We start from the raw sequence: 25581 nt of genomic DNA, 5'->3' as shown, positions 1-25581 counted from the left end.
ATCTGTCACCAGCAGCTTACTCCCATTGCCTACACAGAAGAATTGGTTTCGTAGTCTTGGTGCCAACTCTTAGACACACCCCCGGCCTCCAGAGACCGCAGTGGAAAAGATTATAAACAGTTCTCACAGAAACACACACAGACTACAATAGAGCAGTATTTTGTTGACACAATAGAAGCCAGAAACCCCAAAACAGTGTCTCATTTATATTCACACAGAGGAAAAACAGTCACCACTGCCGCAGATCTCACTCCCGTCGGGCACCAGCAACCTTCACATGGACATTCAGACAACAGAGAAGTGTGACACACCTAGAAACTGCACATGGAAAGGTTAACACTGTGGCGGTCATCTTGGGGTTTATTGCACCTACGTACAGCTTTAACTGCTCCAATTGCTGTCTCCACCCCCTATCGCCAAACGCCAGGACCCGCCATTAGACGGAAGGGGGTGCACAAGATGCTCATGCACCCTGTTCCGTCTGAACATTCCGCTACCTCCCGCCGATTCCTGGCCGTTGTCTGCCGCTCCCCAAAACCTTCCCCCCCCCCCCTCCAACCCTGACGGGCAGGGAAAGCACTCCCCCAAACGCTCGCACGTCCCCGTTATATGGAGTGGCTCTCAGCAGTGCAGGGAATCTGGGGGTTCCTAGCTCTGAATAAGAGCCACTCCATCATCTGTACATCAGGCTTCAGTGTCACAGGTTCGGGAGCTCCCCTCCAGCCAAAGGTAGCACCAGGTATACGGCTACAGGAAGAGATGAATCATCATGTGAATGTTATGTAAATTAGAACCGTATGGAAGGTAGTACAAATGTTTCCAGCTGTTACTGGAGAAGCGTCTCCGAGTATTCCCAGACAGCCTGCCTGCCAGGAAGGCAGCAGTAGCAATGCTATGATGGCAGAGGTAGCAAAGCTGATATCTTGTGTAGAGAGACCTAATGCCACTCTGGGTATTCCATGTAAGGAGAATGCAGAGGCCAATTAGGGGAGACAGACGCGAGGTGCCCCAAGGTCCAGGGATAAGTCTTCCAGCTACTGCTAGATTCAGGCTTCAAGTAGAGATCATGGCAACAAAGTTGAACACAGCACCCGGTTCTCTTTCTTTGCAGGGGGAAAAGAGAGTGAATGTAGACTGTATGTGTCACCTGCCCAGTGTCTTCTGTCTGTTTATTGTCTCACACTAAGAAAGCTCAAGAAAGAGAATTCCTTTTGTCCTTGGTTCCAGGTAGCTTGGGATATACACACCTATGGGTTGTGGTCACAAGACTTAGACTGAACAGAAACAACTTTTGAATGAGTTGTATCTTGTCTGTGGGTTATATGCATAATTATGTGTATTACTTGTGTCCTCCTTATGAAGGAAAGTGAGTTGATCCCGATCCCATGTGGTATCACCACAGTGTAGCAGACGAACGTTTCCTGATCTCGTGTGGTATCACCACAGTGTAGCAGACGAACGTTTCCTGATCTCATGTATCACCACAGTGTAGCAGACAAACTTTTCCCGATCTCATGTATCACCACAGTGTAGCAGACGAACGTTTCCCGATCTCATATGGTATCACCACAGTGCAGCAGACGAACGTTTCCTGATCTCGTGTATCACCACAGTGTAGCAGACGAACGTTTCCCGATCTCATATGGTATCACCACAGTGCAGCAGACGAACGTTTCCTGATCTCGTGTATCACCACAGTGTAGCAGACGAACGTTTCCCGATCTCATATGGTATCACCACAGTGCAGCAGACGAATGTTTCCTGATCTCATGTATCATCACAGTGCAGCAGACGAACGTTTCCTGATCTCATGTATCACCACAGTGTAGCAGACGAACGTTTCCTAATCTCATGTGGTATCACCACAGTGTAGCAGACGAACTTTTCCTGATCTCATGTAGTATCACCACAGTGTAGCAGACGAACGTTTCCTGATCTCGTGTAGTATCACCACAGTGTAGCAGACGAACATTTCCTGATCTCATGTGGTATCACCACAGTGTAGCAGACGAACATTTCCTGATCTCATGTGGTATCACCACAGTGTAGCAGATGAACGTTTCCTGATCTCATGTATCACCACAGTGTAGCAGATGAACGTTTCCTGATCTCAGGTAGTATCACCACAGTGTAGCAGGCGAACGTTTCCTGATCTCGTGTAGTATCACCTCAGTGTAGCAGATGAACGTTTCCTGATCTCATGTATCACCTCAGTGTAGCAGACGAATGTTTCTTGATCTCATGTATCACCACAGTGTAGCAGACGAACGTTTCCTGATCTCATCTATCACCTCAGTGTAGCAGACGAACGTTTCCTGATCTCATCTATCACCTCAGTGTAGCAGATGAACGTTTCCTGTTTTCATGTAGTATCACCACAGTGTAGCAGATGAACGTTTCCTGTTTTCATGTAGTATCACCACAGTGTAGCAGATGAACGTTTCCTGTTTTCATGTAGTATCACCACAGTGTAGCAGATGAACGTTTCCTGATCTCGTGTAGTATCACCACAGTGTAGCAGATGAACTTTTCCTGATCTCGTGTAGTATCACCACAGTGTAGCAGACGAACGTTTCCTGATCTCATGTAGTATCACCACAGTGTAGCAGATGAAAATTTCCTGATCTCATGTAGTATCACCTCAGTGTAGCAGACGAACGTTTCCTGATCTCATATGGTATCACCACAGTGTAGCAGATTAACGTTTCCCGATCTCATATGGTATCACCACAGTGTAGCAGACGAACGTTTCCCGATCTCATATGGTATCACCACAGTGTAGCAGACGAACGTTTCCTGATCTCATGTAGTATCACCACAGTGTAACAGATGAACGTTTCCTGATCTCATGTAGTATCACCACAGTGTAGCAGATGAACGTTTCCTGATCTCATGTAGTATCACCACAGTGTAGCAGACAAATGTTTCCCGATCTCATGTAGTATCACCACAGTGTAACAGATGAACGTTTCCTGATCTCATATGGTATCACCACAGTGTAGCAGATGAACGTTTCCTGATCTCAGGTGGTATCACCACAGTGTAGCAGACAAATGTTTCCCGATCTCATGTAGTATCACCACACAGTGTAGCAGATGAACATTTCCTAATCTCATGTAGTATCACCTCAGTGTAGCAGACGAACGTTTCCTGATCTCATATGGTATCACCACAGTGTAGCAGATGAACGTTTCCCGATCCCATGTAGTATCACCACAGTGTAGCAGACGAACGTTTCCTGATCTCGTGTAGTATCACCACAGTGTAGCAGACGAATGTTTCCCGATCTCATGTAGTATCACCACAGTGTAGCAGACGTATGTTTCCTGATTTCATTTAGTATCACCACAGTGTAGCAGATGAACGTTTCCTGATCTCAGGTAGTATCACCACAGTGTAGCAGATGAACGTTTCCTGATCTCATGTAGTATCACCACAGTGTAGCAGACGTACGTTTCTTGATTTCATTTAGTATCACCACAGTGTAGCAGATGAATGTTTCCTGATCTCAGGTAGTATCACCACAGTGTAGCAGATGAACATTTCCTGATTTAACCTGTGTTTTCTTAATTTTATTTCCAGCGGATGGACACAGAAGCAGGAATATCTCAGACAGGCATCTGATTGTATTCCCGGATTGTGACATAAAAGATAATATCTGTAGACAAGATTCTCCTGATAACTCTGATATTGGTACATCTATGAGAGTAGATACAGTGACTCCCTGTTCTACATATGTGAAATGTTTTACACAGAACACCAAGCTTATTACCAATCAGCCAGCTGATAGGCCATTTTCATGCTTTGAGTGTGGGAAATGTTTTACATACAAATCAAATCTTATTACACATGAGAGAAGTCACACTGGTGAGAAACCATTTCCATGCTCTGAGTGTGGCAAATGTTTTATACATAAAACAGCTCTCGTTAGACATCTGAGAACTCACACAGGGGACAAGCCATTTTCCTGTTCTGAGTGTGGGAAATGTTTTATTAACAAATCAGCTCTTGTTATACACGAGAGAACTCACACAGGGGATAAGACATTTTCCTGTTCTGAATGTAGGAAATTCTTTATAAACAAATCAGCTCTTGTTATACATGAGAGAACTCACACAGGGGATAAAACATTTTCCTGTTCTGAGTGTGGGAAATGTTTTATATACAAATCAGCTCTTGTTGTGCATGAGAGAAGTCACACAGGTGAGAGGCCATTTTCATGTCCTGAGTGTGGGAAATGTTTTGCACATAAAACACAAGTTACTACACATCAAATAATTCACACAGGTGAAAAACCATTTTCATGTTCTGAGTGTGGGAAATGTTTTGCACGGAAATCACAAGTTGTTACACATGAAAAAATTCACACAGATGGGAAACCATTTTCATGTTCTGAGTGTGGGAAATGTTATACACTGAAATCAGAACTTGTTAAACATCAGAGAACTCACACAGGTGAAAGACCATTTCTATGCTCCGAGTGTGGGAAATGTTTTACAGCTAAATCATATCTAAATATACATAAAAAAATTCACATAGCTAAGAAACTGTTTTCATGTTCTGAGTGTGGGAAATGTTTTGGAAGGAAATCACAAGTTGTTTCACATCAAAAACTTCACACAGGTGCAAAACCATTTTCATGTTTTGAGTGTGAGAAATGTTTTGCACGGAAATCAGATTTTGTTAAACATCAGAGAACTCACACAGGGGAGAAACCATTTTCTTGTGCTGAGTGTGGGAAATGTTTTACACAATCATCAAGTCTTATTTCACATCAGAGATCTCACACAGGTGAGAAGCCATTTTCATGTTCTGAGTGTGGGAAATGTTTTTCAATTAAATCAGATCTTGTTAAACATCAGAGAACTCACACAGGTGAGAAACCATTTTCCTGTGGTGAGTGTGGGAAAAGTTTTACACAAATATCTAATTTACATAAACATCAGAGGTTTCACACAGGTGAGAAACCATTTTCCTGTTCTGAGTGTGGAAAATGTTTTACACAATCATCAAGTCTTATTTCACATCAAAGATCTCACACAGGTGAGAGTCTACTTTCATGTTCTGAGTGTGGGAAAAAATGTTTGAGTAAATCTAAACTTGCTACACATCAGAGAAGTCACACAGGTGTAAAACCATTTTTATGTGCTGGGTGTGGAAAATGTTTTATAAATAAATCTCATCTTGTTTCACATCAGAAAATTCACACAGGTGAGAAACACTTTGCATGCTCTGAGTGTGATAAATGTTTTACACATAAAACAACTCTTGTTACACATCAGAGACTTCACACAGGTGAGAAGCCATATTCATGTTCTGATTGTGGGAAATGTTTTCTACAGTCATCAAGTCTTATTTCACATCAAAGATCTCACACAGGTGTGAAGCCATTTTCCTGTGCTCAGTGTGGGAAATGTTTTACAGTTAGTTCCCAGCTTCTTAGACATGAGAGAACTCACGTCGATGAGAAGCCACAAACATGTTGTGAGTGTGGAATTAGTTTTTTAAATAAATCACAGTTTCTTAAACATAAAATAAGTCACATAGGCAAGAAGCAGTTTCCCTGTTCTGAGTGTGGAAAATGTTTTACAAAGAAATACCTTGCGACACATCAGAGAATTCACACAGGTGAGAAGCCATTTGCATGTTCTGAGTGTGGGAAATGTTTTACAAATAAAATATACCTTGTTGCACATCAGAGAACTCACACAGGTGAGAAACCATTTCTGTGCTCTGATTGTGGGAAAGGTTTTGCGCAGCAATCAAATCTGGTTACACATCAGAGAAGTCACCGGTGAGAAACTTTCCATTCTCTGATTGTAAGAAATAAATCGGATCTTTTTGCACACAATAGACATCACACAGGTGAGGAAACTTTTGAATCCGAGGCACAAAGCCAGAATCAAGCAATTCCCAAGATTTGCCTGCAATCATACATACATTTCTATTATCATGTCTGGACTACTGCAATGCCATCTTCTTGTAACCAGCCCTGATCACTCCACCTGACACTCTACTCCCTCGTCCTGCTGGCTTCATCATTGGCCTTCTGACTTTCCCAGCCCTGCATGAGCAGCATCCAATGTACCAGAAGCAGATTGATTCCTTACTGTCCTGTTTGCTTTTATCTGTAGCTGAAGTATTTATTTAGTATCCTGTATTGAGTGTAAATGTGACTGTGCCTTATTGGTAGGAAAGTGCTGTATAAGTACCATTATTATTACTGCTGGGAATGATGGGAGTCAGACGTCACATGTATAGAAGAGGATGTTCTGTGTTCCCATGTGGAAGCTTTCTGTCTGCAGAATAAATCTCTTTGTGTATCGTGTCCTCATCCTGGCTCTTATGTGACCTCTAACGTGAATTACTTGTGTAATATTACACGCTATATGTTTTTGGTTTTTAATGTTGCCTGTTCTGTGCAGTGATGTAGCTAGGTGCCACAGTGCCCGGAGCATGGGCATGCACCACCCCCCCCCCCCCCCGTCCCTGAGCCTGAAGGATCATATGGTGCAGAGGGGATTTTTGCCTGCTGCACCTCCAATATATGTGTGGTGGAATGTGGGCCCCCTTTACAGTAGCGTGTTCTCCACTTGCCTGTGTGCCCAAATGCCCTAAGCATCGGTCACATGGCCCCTTCATAGCGTGTGCCCCCACATGCCTTACTGTGCGTCATCGTATGCTGCACTACATAACTACTCTACATCACTACATCCCCCTATACCCTGCACTACATCACTACACTACATCCCCCTATACCCTGCACTACATCACTACATCCCCCTATACCCTGCACTACATCACTACACTACATCCCCCTATACCCTGCACTACATCACTACATCCCCATATTGCCTATACCTTGCACTGCATCATCCTACACCCTGCACTACATCCCACCCCCATCACTGCATGCTTCATCACCCTACACACTTAATTACTATTCTGTGCTATGGGTCCCCCTGTCCTCAGCACTGGCAGGGCTAAAACAGTAATTTTGCACACACACTGTCACACGCTGTCTTCTCATAAACACACTGGGACACAATACACAGACATGCACTGTGCCCAAAAACACACACACACCTCATACACATACTGTATACACACACTTTGCCCCAATACACACACAGTGACACCATATACACACATTGTGCCCCAAAACACACACACACACACTGCCCCATGCATAGACTGTACATTGTAGCTGGACTCACCCCAGTCAGCTGCATATCCCTGGAGCTCTCCTGCAGCTGCTGTCATTCAGCGTGGTCCCTTGATAGGAGCAGGGTCTCAGCGCTGTCGGCAGCATGGTCCTGTCCTCAGCTCCTGTGGGAGCAGGGTCATGGCCTCGGCGCCAGTGTCAGCATGGTCCCGTCCTCAGCTCCGGTGGTAGCAGGGTCATGGCCTCTGCGCCAACGTCAGCAGGGCCGCGTCCTCGGCTCCGGCAGGGGAGTTTCCCAGCCTTCGCTTTTCCTCCTCCGTCAGGGCACTCAAACTGTGTGTCCAGCCCCGACGGCGCAATAGGGCAAGTCTCCCGCTGGACTGCGCGCTAACCAATAAGCGCTCGCAGTCCAGCAGCCACCAATGCTTCTGATTGACTGCTGGACTGCAAGCGCTTATTGGCGAGCGCCGCGGTCCAGCAGGAGACAGAGGCTTGAATTAAAATAGCGGGAGACAGTGGTGCACAATGGTGAGCGGGCGAGGCAGGCGGGCTGGCGGTGCATGGCTCCGGCGCCAGGTGATCAATCTGTGCCCGGAGCTTGTGCTCCACCGGCTCCGCCCTCGCTACGCCGCTGGTTCTGTGAGGGCCACTGCACTCATTGCGTGGAAGGGGGTAAAAAGTCAATCTATTACCTACTGATTGTTATGATAATCTGGGGAGAACTCTGAGTTCACCCTCGCTCTGACTGGCAGGACTGCAAGGGGTTGATTACAGCCTGAATTGTGCTTCTGTGGCAGACGTGGTGAAGCACAGCATCACCTGACCCTGACTCTATTACTATACCTGGAGTCGGCTGGCACCTTCGGATGTCTTAGACTTTGCCACTAACTGCCACCTTTCCAGGACAGACTTCACCCCGTACTTGGATGCCACCTGGTCTCTTGTGGTGACACTAGACCCAACCGAGTCAGGTTACTAGTAAGATGATAAACTGACTAGACGACACAAAGATTAAACTAGGCTATGAACATGGACTGGAACATGCAACCTTGCAGACAAAGTAACACAGGATTTGCGGCCTAGCCACTACTATCGCGGAACAAGACCTACGAGTCCGGCCGGCACCCTGAGAATACCAGCAGCAGATAATAATTTAAGGTGCGGCTTCCTCCACAATGTGTGGGGAAGCCGCCAGTATTCACAACACCTCTGGACAGACACCAGGGAGGATCTTGTGGATAGCTGAGCGAAGAGGAGTTTCTGCTGGATGTACTGAATGTCCCAACTAGACGATTCAGCAGTCTCTTCTGACGCACAATAAATCTCTTGGACAACAGGACTAACCGAACAGTAGTCTAATCTGGATGCTCAGACGGAAGCAACTGAGCGCACAACGATCTCCACTGATGACTCGCTGACAGGACAGGACCTAGACACAGACTTGACCTCGCCAACTGGAAGCAATGATTCCTCAGGACACAGACAAGACGCCACTTAAATGGTTTTCTAGCTGCAGACAGACAGGATGCATTCAGGATATCATAGACCGGAATCCTTGCTAGATACAGGCTGGAATATCCTGGACTCTGGCTGATATGATCATAGAACAAACTGGTATACACAGGATAGGCTGGAAAAATCAGATAGGAGTTTGTAGGAATCGCTGGGACAGTAAGAAATCGCTAGGAACAAGGAATACCACAGGAGTATTAATGGCAGGATTGAGTCCTCAGAGCAGGACTAAATACCAGGTAGCTAGAGACCACCATACCTACTACAGACTAAGGCATGCATGGAAACAAGGCAAAGTGGATCAACCAAAACCTGGAGCGATGATCCGGTCAGTACAAAACCCACACAGAACATGACTAACAGCGAAGGCTGAGACCTGACTGTCATGTTCCTGCTACACCAGCCTGGTGGTAATACGGAGTGGTGAAGGACTGAAGAAATTCTGGAGAATAACCAGGAACTAGACCAGAGCTGTACCTGAGAATAACGGGAACTGGACCGCAGCTGGGTAACAGGAGACTTGCATGGCTTCTCCCAAGCCATGCAAGTCTGATACCAGGCAACCAAGGAGTTAATAGCAGAACAGAGGGGCAGATTTATTAAGCTCGGTGAAGTGATTCTAGGGCAGATGTATTCAGCCTTAACAGTAGATAAATGCAAGGGTGATAAGGAGAGATAAACGTCCAGCCAATCACCTGCTAACTGCCATGTTACAGGCTGTGTTTGAAAAAAGTCAGTTAGCAGGTGATTGGCTGGACGTTTATCTCTCCTTATCACCCTTGCATTTATCTATGGTTAAGGCTTAATACATCTGCCCAATGTGTCTGGTTTTTATCACCGCCCAATCAGCTCCTAACTGTGAAGTTACAGGCTTGGTTTGATAAATGACAGGTAAGAGCTGATTGGCCGGTGATAAAAAAACACACTTTTATCACTTCCCCGAGCCTGATAAATCTACCCCAGAGTTCTCAGTAGCAGACTAGGATTCTCACAGCAGCAGAGACCACGGCAACTGAGGGTCAGGTGCTGGGCAAATATCAGAGTACACATAACAGGCCAGGTAAGCAGAATTAACCTGGACAGTGATAACATGTAACTGTGACAGGGAAGGTGGCCCCTCTCAGCTCTGGGCCCCATAGCAGCTGCACTCCCTGCACCTATGGTAGCTACACCCCTGTATATAACACATGTAACTGTGACAGGGTAGGTGGCCCCTCCCAGCTCTGGGCCCAGAGCAGCTGCACCTATGGGAGCTACACCCCTGTATATAACACATGTAACTGTGACAGGTAGGGTGGCCCCTCTCAGCTCTGGCCCCATAGCAGCTGCACCCCCTGCACCTATGGTAGTTACACCCTGTAAATAACACATGTAACTGTGACATGGAAGGTGGCCCCTCTCAGCTCTGGGCCCCATAGTAGCTGCACTCCCTGCACCTATGGTAGTTACACCCTGTATATAACCCATGTAACTGTGACAGGGAAGGTGGCCCCTCTCAGCTCTGGGCCCCATAGCAGCTGCACCTATGGCAGTTACACCCCTGTATATAACACATGTAACTGTGACAGGGAAGGTGGCCCCTCTCAGCTCTGGTCCCATAGCAGCTGCACCTATGGTAGCTACACCCCTGTATATAACACATGTAATTGTGACAGGGAAGATGGCCCCTCTCAGCTCTGGGCCCCATAGCAGCTGCACCTATGGTAGCTACACCCCTCTATATAACACATATAACAGGGAAGGTGGCCCCTCTCAGTTCTACCATTAAGGCAGGGCTGGGCAATTGCGGCCCTTCAGATGTTGAGGAACTACACATCCCAGCATGCCTTGCATCAGTTTCAGCATGGCCACATAGTAAAACTAATGCAAAGCATCCTGGGATGTGTAGTTCCTCAACATCTGGAGGGCCGCAATTGCCAGCCCTGCATTAAGGTGTGGATTACCGTATTCCCAGATGCTGCGTGTAAGAAGAATTACAAGTGATCCCAATGAGACTATTTTAGCATTGGATGAGATGATTGAATGCTTTATTAAGCGCGGATATCACATAAACGATTTGGAGGCTGCTAAAAGAAAGGTACTCAATATACCCCGTGAAATAGGTTTAACTGAGAATTCCAATCGTATTGACAAGGGTTTGATCCCATGGATCAACAGATTTATTACATCTAGTTCTACCATAAACAAGCATATTAAACAAGTATGGCCTGTTGTCAACTCGGATAAGTACCTACCGGGTTTACTAAACACGCGATTGATGCCTGCTTACTCAAGGGGCCGCAATTTGCGTGACTCTCTTGTAAAGCTGGATGTTACTAATTTAATGAAACATACAATACCCAGCAATTTCCTTACCCGTCCTAATGGTTGTTACCGATGTTTGAGTTGCACAACCAGCAACTCATTACTGATAGGTGATCATGTTTTGCACCCTTATAGTGGAAAGAAGTATATGATTAGACATGTATTAACATGTACTACAAGGTTTGTAGTTTACATTATCTACTGTCCGTGTGGATACCTGTATGTAGGAAAGACGGAAACAACCTTTTGTGAAAGAATGGCCAACCACCGCCTGGCGGTTCGCGGTGGCAAGAGAGGTAAGCATCTCCTACAATTGGAAAGTAGGTGGATAGCTAAATTGGATACCTTGGCACCCAAAGGCCTTAATGAGAAATTTGGGCTGCATTGTTTCCTTTGAAACTTACAAACTAGCCAATTATGTGTGGCAACTTCGTGACAGGTTAGCTAAAATTATTAACTACATTCAGATTAGATTCATAAAATTACTGTATAAATGCATTGTTTTGTATATATAAATATGAGCAACTTGCTAAATTACACTATTGCATATTATTACTGAAATGTTTGCTATATGTCAGGATACTGTTTTTAAAGTTTTTCTATTTGGTTTTTGCATTTATATTTGTAATGTATACATTTTATTGGTGGTTTAGTGAGTGTTGCCGTGCTCTGACCCCTGGAAGCGCCTTTTTTCTGTGATGAGTAATCATTGCAGGTGAATGACGTGAATGGGTTAAGGCACAGGTGTACACTTAATGGGAGGGAGTGTGTTCATTTGCACTGTGAGGTTATTACCTGAGGACGGGTCTATGACTCAAAATATGTTGGAATAAACTATTTGTTCATCAAGAAGACTCGTGAGTGCAGCTTATTTGCTACCCATCTATATATATATATATATATATATATATATATATATATATATATATATATATATATATATATATATATATATATATATATAGAAAAAAGAGTGAGAAAAAAGAGTGAGATGGGCACCTTCTGGTGTAGTAGGTTTATGTTTAATATATGGATCCCTTCACCTTTAGTGAATGATCACCCCAAATGTGTACAAGTGTACCGTTGTTAGTGGATTCCAACCACTTTTTATGAGCGTGTTTGCAGGTAAAGCATCCAGGACAGCTTGGGTTTTTCTTATCCCCACGTTCTTGTCTCTCAGACCATCATAGTGGAACAAAGAAATAGGAATAGAATAGTGTAATATTGCTAACACAATTTATTATCGCAAAACAGACTTAAAATGCTCGTACAATGCATACAAGTATAAAGGCTTATCTGATATAATGGTGAGGTCAGTCAATCGTCATCGCACTGTCAGAATTTCCCTCAATGCGTTTCATCCCCCGCCAGTGGGCTTGGACTTCGTCAGGAGTGTAATTGTTACATGTTCACAGGATTATATTTATACCTTTACTAATAGAGCAGTGGGTGGAGTGTGGTTCCCGCTATTCGTGGCGCCACACTTCCGGTATCTGTCTGGTGGAACGCATATGCGTCACTTCCGGAAGTCCGTGAACCACACGCGACTTCCGGTTTCGGACGCGAATTCCGTTTTTACGGAGTCCGGTGATCTCAGGCTTTCCCCGGAAACAGAGGCAGTGGATGACTATGTTACCTGTCCCCCTAATGGTTGCCTTGGTAACCACTAACGATAATGAGGAAAGGTGATGCTCTGTCTTAAAGTAATACATACGTATATGTCATACATAAGGAAAACTGCAACATGGACATAGAACGGAGAGGACGTCCTTATGGTCGGTGCTTTCCTGGGGTTTTAAGGTCACAGTGCCCTCCCATGGAAATTCCCGATACACAGGTTCGCCCCTCTTTTTGACTGGCACGCAGTATTTGGGACACTTTACGCACTTTAAATAAATATCAAAGTCATACATATATAAAAATATAAAATCACAAAATTTTAAAAATATTAAAAAAGTCCATTAAATTTCATAAAAGTCATGCCAATTTCTTAATATAAAAGGGGTACATTAAAAAGATTTCATAAAAACGGTGCTAGTTCAGAATTATCGTTGAGCCCATTAGGTGTTAATGTGTTGAGCTCATGAATCCAGAACATCTCCCTCCTCGATAGGAGGTTCTCTCTATCCCCCCCCCCCCCCCCCGGGACCCAAGTTAACATGCTCCAGTACTTTAAATTTCATGTCTTCCACATTGCCATTATGATATTTTGAAAAATGTCTTGGAACTGTGTGGTTGTCTACTTTGTTTTTAATACCCCTCACATGCTCCTGGATCCTCAATTTCAGTTGGCGTTTGGTTTTGCCAATATATTTAAAACCACATGTGCACTCCAACATGTAGATCACCCAACTACTGTTGCAGTTGCAGTTGACCAGGCTCTTCAGGGTGTATTTTTTGGATCCATTAAAATTACCGAAATTTTTAAAGTCTGGATGTGCAAATTTGCATATATTGCACTTGTTGCATTTGTAAAAACCTTTTGCTCGGTCCCATGGCATGTTTGATTCTTTCTTTTTTTGTTGTAACATACTTGGTGCTAGGGAGTCCTTCAAATTTTTTGCTTTCTTAAAAACTATGTCTGGATTAACTGGCAGTATTTTATTTAAAATAGGGTCTGTTTGTAAAATACCCCATTTTAGCTTATTTGCTACCCATATATATATATATATATATATATATATATATATATATATATGTATGTATATATATATATATATATATATATATATATATTCTTGGAGGATCCGCACTCACAGCCAGCCAAGGTCATCAATTGGGGTGCTTAACTATAGTGACAATCAATGTGTCCCAATAATATTCTGTGTATGGGATAATTAATCCACGAAAAGCACTCACCAGTAAAAACATCAATCTTTTAATTTCGTACTTGCTTGTAATAATACATAGATCTTACTTCAAGGATCCTCAGATCCTGTAGGTCGACGTTTCGGCCACTAGAGGGCCTTTTTCAAGACAGCTTCAAATACTCACAACTGCACAGTTCAAGGATTTCAAGTTTCATGTCAATATGGAACTATGGTTATAACCTTTTGAACAACAAACAGACCGTTTAGGCACATAAGCACTTTATATTAAATCACGAGGCATATGAATCCTCATTTTTATTATTATTCACTAAACTGTCCGCATAAAAACTGATTTGATAAGTTACTATGTATATCTGTTTCTCTCTATGATGAAAAACCGGCATATGAAACCTAGGCAAGATGGCCGCGGTAATCCCTGAATGAAAGAAATACTAAAAGCTTCAAGAAAATGGCCGCCGGGATCCCTTATACACAGACACATCGGATTCTATGTGATACCACTACATAGGTGGAACGAGCGGTCCGGGGGACATGATTCATGAACGCACACACAGAAGGAAGTGTGGCACAGACTATATCGCGGCTGATGACGGGCCGCGCATGCGCATTACCGAATCCGGGATACCGGAAGTGTGGCGGAAATGCCGCATATTTACTAAATTTAGTGTTTTATACCTGTTTATATAAGCGGTGCACTTTCTAAACATAGCGCCCCAGTTAGGGGGACTATGCTTTATCCAATGTGATGTGTATTATATACCCACCATAACTAGTTATAATGATCCAGCTCACAGCCTAATTAATGACAGGATATGATGTCAGCAGTAAAGAGGCAGACATATAGGTATAAATAGGAGCCTGGTCTCAGTCTTAACTCACCCTTTGATAAAGTCAGACAGGACGAAACGCGTTGGGTGTTCCTAGCCTCCAGAATCTTCTCTTTAAAGATAAGCACTTAATCACTTTATTCATGTCCATTTTTTAATTGTGTTTATAAGAACCTTTTTAAAAAAAAAAAATTTATATATAAGGTTTTTCTATATAAATTTCTTCTTTTTAGTATTCATTTTACTGTAGTGTCATAAATAAAATATTTATATTTATTTACCCAATTCTCATTCACCGACCATTTTTCTCCATCTGCAGATTACTTTTAAACAATAGTCGCCGCCTCTTTATCCATTGTACACACATATATATATATATATATATATATATATATATATATATGTAGTTTTATAATGTGTAACCTATATCTATCTATCAATGCTGGACAACAATTACAATTATTAATCGTTATTAATCACATTGTTGGGCACATTAGTGCTGCTTTCGTACAATCTCGTTGCCATGGGTTCCATGCTTGTTGCCAGGGTGGATTACATGCTTGTTGCCAAGGGGGAGTTACATGCTCGTTGCCATTGAGATTTGCATGTTCATTGCTAGGGGTTCCATGTTTGTTGCCTAAGGGGAGGTAAATCTGTTTATTGCGGGGGGATTGGCACCGAGGAAGCGAGAGTCGCTGACAGCATTAGACTCTTTTGAAACATCTCTCTAATTTACAAGCCTCTGATTGTGACATTTTCCTCTGTAGTATTGATGTATAAAATCTCTACACTGTTATCCCCCATGAGGGAGGCTTAGCGGCAGTGAAGAGATTATCGGCAACTACAGATACATTCAATAGGGATGCGTTACAATTTCATATTCAATTACTTGAGATCTCCTCAACTCCTCAGCCCCCTTCCTATGATTTCACCCTGAAGTGGTGTACTCAGTTTCGGTACCTTGCCCCCTGCAGGCATCGGCCCACCTGTGTTCCCATGGTCCAGCCCCACTTCCGCCCCTCCCTCCCTGTAATGGGATGCAGTTAAAATCCCGGCGGTCGGGATCCCAGCGTTCAGAATCCCGACCGCCGAAAACCCGACCGCCGAAATCCCGACACTTTCTCCCTCCGTGGGTGTCCACGACACCCCTGGAGGGAGAATAAATTAGCGTGCCGAGCGTAGCAAGGCACCGGGCCCGCAAGGGGGGCGATCCACGCCCCCCCTTGTTGGGATTTCGGCGGTCGGGATTCCGGCGTCGGGATTTTGAACGCCGTGATCCCGACCGCCGGGATTTCATACTGAATCCCCTGTAATGTATAGCCTGCTGATGAAACCATTCGGTGCTGGGATCTGCACAGACCCCCAACCATCGGAACGGGGACAAATTCAGGCCGGTCCGATCATTATAGAATCACCCCTTATGTGTAGGCAGCACTACTGTGAGCATTAGGTGTAACCTGTATTACTGTGAGCATTAGGTGTAACCTGTATTACTGTGAGCATTAGGTGTAACCTGTATTACTCTGGAAATGATGTATTACAGTAGTGTTACTGTGGGCATTATGTGTAAGACGTATTACTGTGGGCATCATGTGTAAGACGTATTACTGTGGGCGTTATGTGTAAGACGTATTACTGTGGGCGTTATGTGTAAGACGTATTACTGTGGGCGTTATGTGTAAGACGTATTACTGTGGGCGTTATGTGTAAGACGTATTACTGTGGGCGTTATGTGTAAGATGTATTACTGTGGGCGTTATGTGTAAGACGTATTACTGTGGGCGTTATGTGTAAGACGTATTACTGTGGGCGTTATGTGTAAGACGTATTACTGTGGGCGTTATGTGTAAGACGTATAACTGTGGGCGTTATGTGTAAGACGTATTACTGTGGGCGTTATGTGTAAGACGTATTACTGTGGGCGTTATGTGTAAGACGTATTACTGTGGGCGTTATGTGTAAGACGTATTACTGTGGGCGTTATGTGTAGAAGGCACTACTACTATTAGAATGTTATATAAGGGACACTACTGTGTCGCATAATCTGTACTAACAGTACAAATGCCTGAAGTAACAAATAATGTATTCTACTGTGTTTTGTAACGGGAATAAGGGAAAATGATGTGCGGTATAAAGTGAATCAGTGACACTACATGCCAATAACATTGTGCAACTGGGTGGTGTCATTTTAAAACACAATCCTTTTTTGTGGCGTTTGCCCCCATTTTATAAGGGGTGGGAGGGAGCGCCAAAGTTAGAGTTTGCAGGGACGCGCCGAACACCCTAACACCGGCCTTGGGGACAGAGCGAAATGTCTGGGCGTGGCCTAGCGGGAAGGGGACGTGACCTGTGCTTGCTGCACTACTGCAGGGTTGCCGACTTTCACAGTCTCCTCTCCGGGAGAAGCCCAAAGAGGAGACTGTCAGCATTACTTCTGGGGGTGAGGCCTGATGGAGCCCCCAGTGATGCAAATACCGCAATATGCGGGTCTCCGGTGAGGGGGCGGGGCTAAATTGGCCTGCATGATTAGCCGAAAAGCAGCGAATAGCGGCAATTTATAGCTTCTACCCACAGTTGCGTTAGGGCGCGGAAGGGGGTCTGACGGAATCTGGGAGGGTGGCCCACCTTTCCGGGGGCTGGAAGGGGGACCCGATTTTCGGGATCCTCCCGGCCATTCTGGGAGGGTTGGCAACCCTGCACTACTGTGAGGCCACGCCCCCTGATTCCGCCGCTGTGGGGGCACGCTCCGTGAACTGCTGGCTATACCCCCAGCCACTCCGGCTACAGCATGTGCACAGAGTCTATTCATGTGTGACGGGGGTCTCCCAACTGCCCCACCGCTCCACAGGACACTGTCGGCCCAGGGGAGGGACGCGGGAACATCCCAAAACACTGGGACGTTCCCGCGATAAGCGGGACAGTTGGGATCATATGATTGTATCTAGGGTTACACCCGTCCGGGATTACTCCGGACAGTCTGGTAATTCAGGCCGGCGTCCGGAGTCTGGACAGGTGGCTGTCCCAGACTATACAATGTCCGGGATTCGGGCGGCCCTGGCAGCAGTCCGAGTGATGGGAAGAGAGACTGCGGGGGATTAGCGCGGGTGGTGGGAGAGACAGGTCTGGGCTGGCTCGGTCACATCACCCCAGGGTCCGACAGCCCAGGCAGACAGGGGGTCCCTCTACGGTATGGGAAGTCGCCGGCGGTGTCTCCGCTTAATTTCCATGCGCTGGAGGGACCCCGCCGGCAACTTCCCATACCCTGGAGGGACCCCCTGTGTGCCTGGGCTGTCGGACCCTGGGGTGATGTGACCCAGTGGCGTAAAGAAGGCTCCGCAGCCAAAGCATTTGCGGGGGGGGGGGGGGGCAGCAATACGTGGGCGCAGTGTCACAGTGCAGCAGCAGTAAGTGTAAAGGCAGGAGCTGGAGGCAGGAGGAGAATGCCGGGGCTCAGCCCTTGGTGGTGCTAGTCTCAGCAAGGTATTCTCCCTGCTCTGCTCCCTTGCTGAGATGAGGTGAGCTCAGTGCTGTCACTGCCCATAGCAGCCTGCACCTGTCTCTGTGACTTCCGATCTTGCCCTCCGGTCCTGCCTGCCACACTGCACTAGATTTATAGACTGTGGCAGGCTTTACAATCAACCTAAATCCTCACAGTGAGGCATATTACAGTGAGGCATATCACAGTGAGGCATATCACAGTGAGGCATATCACAGTGAGGCATATCACAGTGAGGCATAGCACAGTGAGGCATAGCACAGCGAGGCATATCACAGCGAGGCATATCACAGTGAGGCTTTAGGTTGATTATAAATCATACTTGCCTACTTTTGAAAAGCAAAATGAGGGAGATTTTAGATGATCGCAAAATGCACTGAGAGCAGCGTTGCGCATCATTATATACATACATATATAGAGATCAGTGGACCGGCACTCTGTTTCTGCTGTCGGGGTCAATATGCTTGCCTGGGTGCCTGCTTCAGTGTACATGTGTTCAGGTGCGCCAATGTAGATTGCTGTAGAAAGCGTCACTCCAGGGCTTGTGATCAAGTTAACATTTATTGGGTCAACGCCGTTTCGGGCCTCCTGATGACGGGCTGAGGCCCGAAACTGCATTGACACAATAAATTTCCCCTTGATCACAAGCTCTGAAGTGACGCTTTCTACAGCAATCTACATATATATATACATACATACATACATATACATACAGTATATATATATATATATATATATATATATATATATATATATATAGATATATACGCCCTTATTCTGATCGGTGCGGATATTCCCGCATTCTTACGGTGCGGTCCGCACGCCACGGTGTTTTGCCGCGTGCGGCCATCGTCCGTAGAAACGCCCACGTGTCCTCCGCATTCGGACGGACTCACTCTTTAAGAACAGGGCGTGTTTACGGACGACATACAAACCATGCGTGTGCGGGAGAAACACTCCGATTCTGCACGGTATTACTGAGTATTACAGAGTATGCTCGGAAATACCGCATCCGAACGGGAGCCAAGCGGTGCTACCGCCCGTAAGCGGAGTATTTACGCCAAACAACCCACTATGAAGTATCTTCTGCAATACATCACATGACCCACTTATTATACATGTCAAATACACATGTGTATTGCTAGTATTAATATTCTGTCATGTCCATTGTTAGCAGTTTGAAAGTGTCTGACAAGTACAGCATATGTGGGGGACTAGTAAGGTTTCCTTGAAGCAGCAATGGTTTCAATTAAAGCACTGACAAGCGTCCTATTAGTGAGTAATGAGTAAAGGAGTAGATTCTATTGGGTTCAGGTGTTAATGGTTGTAGTCATTAGGCGTACGTTCGCCTACCGCATGAACGAGTGGTGTCCGCAAAGCAATAGTACACTTGTGGACACCGCACATTTCTGCCCTTTTTGATCGCGTGCATTCGGAGTGGTTTCCGAATGTACGCCCCCCAACATAAGTGTACTCCCCCGTGTCCGCCCATGTTTCCGCCCCGTTTTGCCCACTTTGAAACTACGCCCATGTGTCATTCCGCATGACGCCCATAATACGCCCCTATTTCCCGAATGATAGCGGTGAACAGTTCTGGACGGGATCTGGCCGAACTGGTACCGAGTCAAGGCGTGGCACATGCGCGTTGCGTTCTCCACGCATGCGCAGACGCCGTAAAGACGCGATCCGAAAGTATGCGGTAAAGTCCGCGTCAATCAGAATAAGGGCCATAGAGAGAGAGAGAGAGAGAGGAAATTATAAAGTCGGAGTATGGAACAAACCAGAGGACTTAGTTCTGCGCGCGCCGAAGGCGCGCGCGCTCTGCAAAGGGGGTGTGGCCATGGGAAAAGGGGCGTGTCTTTATGTGAAGTGTACCACACCACATACCACTTATACACCACACTAGTCAGACTCCTTATACTATCTAGTACTAGTGCCCTTACACATTGTACCACACAGTATGAGACAAAATTCAAGGACAAAGGGACAGGGAGAGTGACATCAGAGAGACAGTGGGAACACAGAGAGAGTGACAGCAGGGACACAGACAGCCACATATGTACTGTATATTGGGCATCATGGTATGTGGCATATGCTCATTATACATATGCCACACACCGTGATGCTCCATTATACATATATGCCACACACCGTGATGGCCATTATACATATGCCACAAACCAATGCCCATTATAAATATGCCGCACACCATGATGCTCATTATACATATGCCGCACACCGTGATGCCCATTATACATATGCCACACACCGTGATGGCCATTATACATATGCCACAAACCAATGCCCATTATACATATGCCACACCATGATGCTCATTATACATATGCCGCACACCGTGATGCCCATTATACATATGCCACAGACCGTGATGCTCCATTATACATATGCCCCACCGTGATGCTCCATTATACATATGCCGCACACCGTGATGCTCCATTATACATGTCACACACCGTGATGGCCATTATACATATGCCAAACACTGTGATGCCCATTATACATATGCCACACACCGTGATGGCCATTATACATATGCCAAACACTGTGATGCCCATTATAAATATGCCACACACCGTGATGCTCCATTATACATATGCCACACACCGTGATGCTCATTATACATATGCCACACACCGTGATGCTCCATTATACATATATGCCACACACCGTGATGGCCATTATACATATGCCACAAACCAATGCCCATTATAAATATGCCGCACACCATGATGCTCATTATACATATGCCGCACACCGTGATGCCCATTATACATATGCCACACACCGTGATGGCCATTATACATATGCCACAAACCAATGCCCATTATACATATGCCACACCATGATGCTCATTATACATATGCCGCACACCGTGATGCCCATTATACATATGCTACAGACCGTGAATCCCATTATACATATGTCACACACCCTGATGCCCATTATACATATGCCGCACACCCTGATGCCCATTATACATATGCCACACACCGTGATGGCCATTATACATATGCCAAACACTGTGATGCCCATTATAAATATGCCACACACCGTGATGCTCCATTATACATATGCCACACACCGTGATGCCCATTACACATATGCCACACACCGTGATGCCCATTATACACATGCCACACACCGTGATGCTTATTAAACATACCAAAATAGACGGCTCCGGTAGTCAACCACATGTTCTTGCCAACAGCTGCCCTACTGATTTGAGAAGTTTAGCGATATAGTGGCTTAGACCGTGCCCGCCCAAAAAGCAGAAATGACAGAATGACTATAGTAAGCTATCCCATGTTCATTATTATTTCACATAACAGTAGTCATTATACATATGCCGCATACTGTGATGCCCAATATACATATACCACACACCGTGATGGCCATTATACATATGCCACACACAGTGATGGCCATTATACATATGCCCCACACCGTGATGCCCATTATACATATGCCACACACAGAGATTCCCATTATACATATGCCACACACAGAGATTCCCATTATACATATGCCACAGACCGTGAATCCCATTATACATATGTCACACACCCTGATGCCCATTGTACATATGTCACACACCCTGATGCCCATTATACATATGCCACTCACCGTGATGGCCATTATACATATGCCACACACCGTGATGCCCATTATACATATGTCACACACCCTGATGCCCATTATACATGTCACACACCCTGATGCCCATTATACATATGTCACACACCGTGATGCCCATTATACATATGTCACACACCCTGATGCCCATTATATATATGTCACACACCAATGCCCATTATACATATGCCACACACCGTGATGGCCATTATACATATGCCAAACACTGTGATGCCCATTATAAATATGCCACACACCGTGATGCTCCATTATACATATGCCACACACCGTGATGCCCATTACACATATGTCCCACACCGTGATGGCCATTATTCATATGCCAAACACTGTGATGCCCATTACACGTATGCCGCACACCATGATGCCCATTATACATATGTAGAACACCGTGATGCCCATTATATATATATATATATGCCACAGACCGTGATGCCCATTATACATATGCCACACACCTTGATGCCCATTATACATATGCCACACACCGTGATGCTCTATTTTACATATGCCACACACCGTGATACCCATTATACATATGCCACACACCGTGATACCCATTATACATATGCCACACCATGATGCCCATTATATATATATGCCACACACCGTGATGGCCGTTATGCATATATGCCGCACACCGTGATGCCCATTCTAAATATGCCGCACACCGTGATGCTCATTATACATATGCCGCACACCGTGATGCCCATTATACATATGCCACAGACCGTGAAGCCCATTATACATATGTCACACACCCTGCTGCCCATTATACATATGCCGCACACCGTGATGCCCATTATACATATGCCACACACCGTGATGCCCATTATACATATGCCACACACCGTGATGCCCATTATACACATGCCACACACCGTGATGCTTATTAAACATACCAAAATAGACGGCTCCGGTAGTCAACCACATGTTCTTGCCAACAGCTGCCCTACTGATTTGAGAAGTTTAGCGATATAGTGGCTTAGACCGTGCCCGCCCAAAAAGCAGAAATGACAGAATGACTATAGTAAGCTATCCCATGTTCATTATTATTTCACATAACAGTAGTCATGGGAACATGACAAACAGGTGACAAGCTGTATGAGCTTGTCAGTGGCACACACTGCAACCTACATACACTTACACCGTATATATATATATATATATATATATATATATATATATATATACACATATACACACGTATATATATATATATATATATATATACATAGATATATATATATATATATACACACTTATACATTATATATATATATATATATATATATATATATATATATATATCTTTTAAGTGCCCCTTGTAGGAAGGCAGGCAGCTAGAAAATTAATGGGGCATGACGACAGGAGTAGTGGAGCATGTCTTGGGACGGAAGCCAGTCGGGGACCAGTGGTGGGGGGAGAGGTGATCGATAAGAAGCAGGCTTAGTGAGTGGGGGAGAGGAATGCAGCTTACAGTCAGTTCACTTTAAGCTTTTACTTACTGGCTGCTGCGGCTGCTGCTCCTTACACAGCTGAGACGAGTCTGACACTCTTGTGTGCTCCCGGCTCCCGCTGTCCGACTCACTGTCTGCCAATGCCTCAGTCCACTGCCGCTGCCAGTGCCGCTCCTGCACGCTCAGGCCAGCGCTACCCACACAGCCCCGCGGTGGCCTTCCTAATTACGTCACGGCGTCGCGCATTTAGGCCCCGCCCCCACAATGACGCGTTCGCGCATGCGCATTACGTTTTTATTGGAAAGGGGACAAAAAAGCGGGAGAACCCCAGGGATTTGCGGGGGGCGGGAGAATGATTGGAAAAACGGGAGACTCCCGCTAAATGCGGGAGGGTAGGCAAGTATGTTATAAATGCTGCCACAGTCTGAGCTGAAACTAAGAAGAATCATGTGAACTTGTCTGTGTCCGGAGTCCAGGCAGCTGCACTTGGAGCCTGCCAGCCTGCCTACCTGCCTGCCTACCTGTCTGCCTGCCTGCCTACCTGCCTGCCTACCTGCCTGCCTACCTGCCTGCCTGCCTGCCTACCTGCCTGCCTACCTGCCTACCTGCCTGCCTACCTACCTGCCTGCCTGCCTACCTACCTGCCTGCCTACCTGCCTGCCTACCTGCCTGCCTGCCTACCTGCCTGTCTACCTGCCTGCCTGCCTACCTGCCTGCCTGCCTGCCTACCTGCCTGCCTGCCTACCTTCCTGCCTGCCTGCCTGCCACCCCAGGTCTGACTCTGAAACTTCTCTGATTATATGTTCAGTGAGGGAACAGGAGGGATAACTTTGATGGGAGGGACAGGAGGAGGGATAATTGTGATGGGAGGGACAGGAGGAGGGATAATTGTGATGGGAGGGACAGGAGGAGGGATAATTGTGATGGGAGGGACAGGAGGAGGGATAATTGTGATAGGAGGGGAAAAGCGGAAATAGTGATGGATTAAATGTAAGGATATGTATGAAAAAAATTATAATTAATAATGTATGGGAGGGGCGCAAACATTTTTATGGGCAGGGGGACGCAAAATTTCTAGTTACGCCACTGATGTGACCAATCCAGCCCAGACCTGGAATACACTCCCCCTTGGTAATAGGGGTAATAGGCATTTATTCTCCCCCTTGGCCATAGGCATTTGCACCCCCCCCCCCCTTTGGCAACATGCATTTGCACTCCCCAGTTGCATCGAGCATGAAACCACTATCAATTAACATGTAGGTAAGTGTCACTTATATGGCATAATATATAATAGGCATTAGGATGTGTGGGGTGTGTAATGGGCATCACGGTGTGTGGCGTAATGGGCATTACGGTGTTTGGAATAATGTGTAATGGGCATTGCAGTGTTTGGGATAATGTGCAATGGGCATTACAGTGTGGCATAATGTGTAATGGGCCTTATGGTGTTTGGAATAATGTGTAATGGGCATTATGGCATGTGGTATACTATGTAATGGGTGTGTGACATGTAATCAGCATTACGGTGAACTGTTTGTCCCTCCATTACAAAAATTTTGTTGAGTCCTGGCATAACTTGTAATGGGCATTATGGTGTATGGCATAACATGTAATGGGCATTATGGCATGTGGTATACTATGTAATGGGTGTGTGATGTGTAATCAGCATTATGGTGTCTGTATTGTCCCTATCTTAGAAAAAAATTGAGTCCTGGCATAACAAGTAATAAGCATAATGTGTAATGGGCATCACGCTGTGTGGCATAACATGTAATGGACATTATGGCATGTGGTATACTATGCCATTTTGTACACTATGTAATGGGTGTGTGACGTGTAATCGGCGTTATGTTGAAAATTTTTGATGATACTGTCTGTATCATTCCTGCTTTACAAAAAACCTTTTCGGTCCTAGCATATCGTGTAATGGGCATTGTGGTGTATGGCGTAACATGTAATGGGCATCACGCTGTGTGGCATAACGTGTAATGGGCATTATGGCATCTGGTATACTATGGCATTTTGTATGCTATGTAATCGGTGTGTGACGTGTAATCGGCATTATGTTGAAAATTTTTGACGCGCGCCTACGGCGCGCATTCTCTGTGTTCTTTCTCCTTACCAAAAAACTTTTTCAGTCCTGGCATATTGTGTAATGGGCATTGCGTGTATGTCGTAACATGTAATGGGCATCACGATGTGGGGCATAACGTGTAATGGGTATTACTGTGTATGATGTAACATGTAACTGGCATTATGGTATGCAAAATCAAGAATGAAACTGAAGCAAAGGTTAAAAAAATTCAACATAAGG

The 25581-nt window shown here is 45.3% G+C and overlaps 2 protein-coding genes across 12 annotated transcripts in view; one reads left to right on the top strand and one right to left on the bottom strand.

The window, feature by feature from the left end:
• The window catches only part of LOC146009857 (uncharacterized), a 426052-nt gene extending 419718 nt beyond the window's left edge, over positions 1-6334 (top strand). For 7 of the 8 annotated variants that reach the window (XM_083150395.1, XM_083150396.1, XM_083150401.1 and 4 more), the window contains 2 exons: positions 219-332; positions 3583-6334. In XM_083150395.1, the coding sequence (XP_083006521.1) occupies positions 219-332; positions 3583-5798 (2330 nt within the window). In that variant the 3' untranslated portion in view covers positions 5799-6334. The remainder of the gene's footprint in view (positions 1-218; positions 333-3582) is intronic. The other variant, XM_083150397.1, reaches the window with a different exon arrangement.
• LOC146009882 (uncharacterized) overlaps positions 1-25581 on the bottom strand; it is a 227902-nt gene that overhangs the window by 84075 nt on the left and 118246 nt on the right. The window lies entirely within an intron of this gene.

The sequence above is a fragment of the Crinia signifera genome, chromosome 6, assembly GCF_055691185.1.
Source record: "Crinia signifera chromosome 6, ASM5569118v1, whole genome shotgun sequence".
Classification (NCBI taxonomy): domain Eukaryota; kingdom Metazoa; phylum Chordata; class Amphibia; order Anura; family Myobatrachidae; genus Crinia; species Crinia signifera.
The sequence above is the reverse complement of the archived record's forward strand: the minus strand, read 5'-3'. Positions and strand labels throughout refer to the sequence as shown.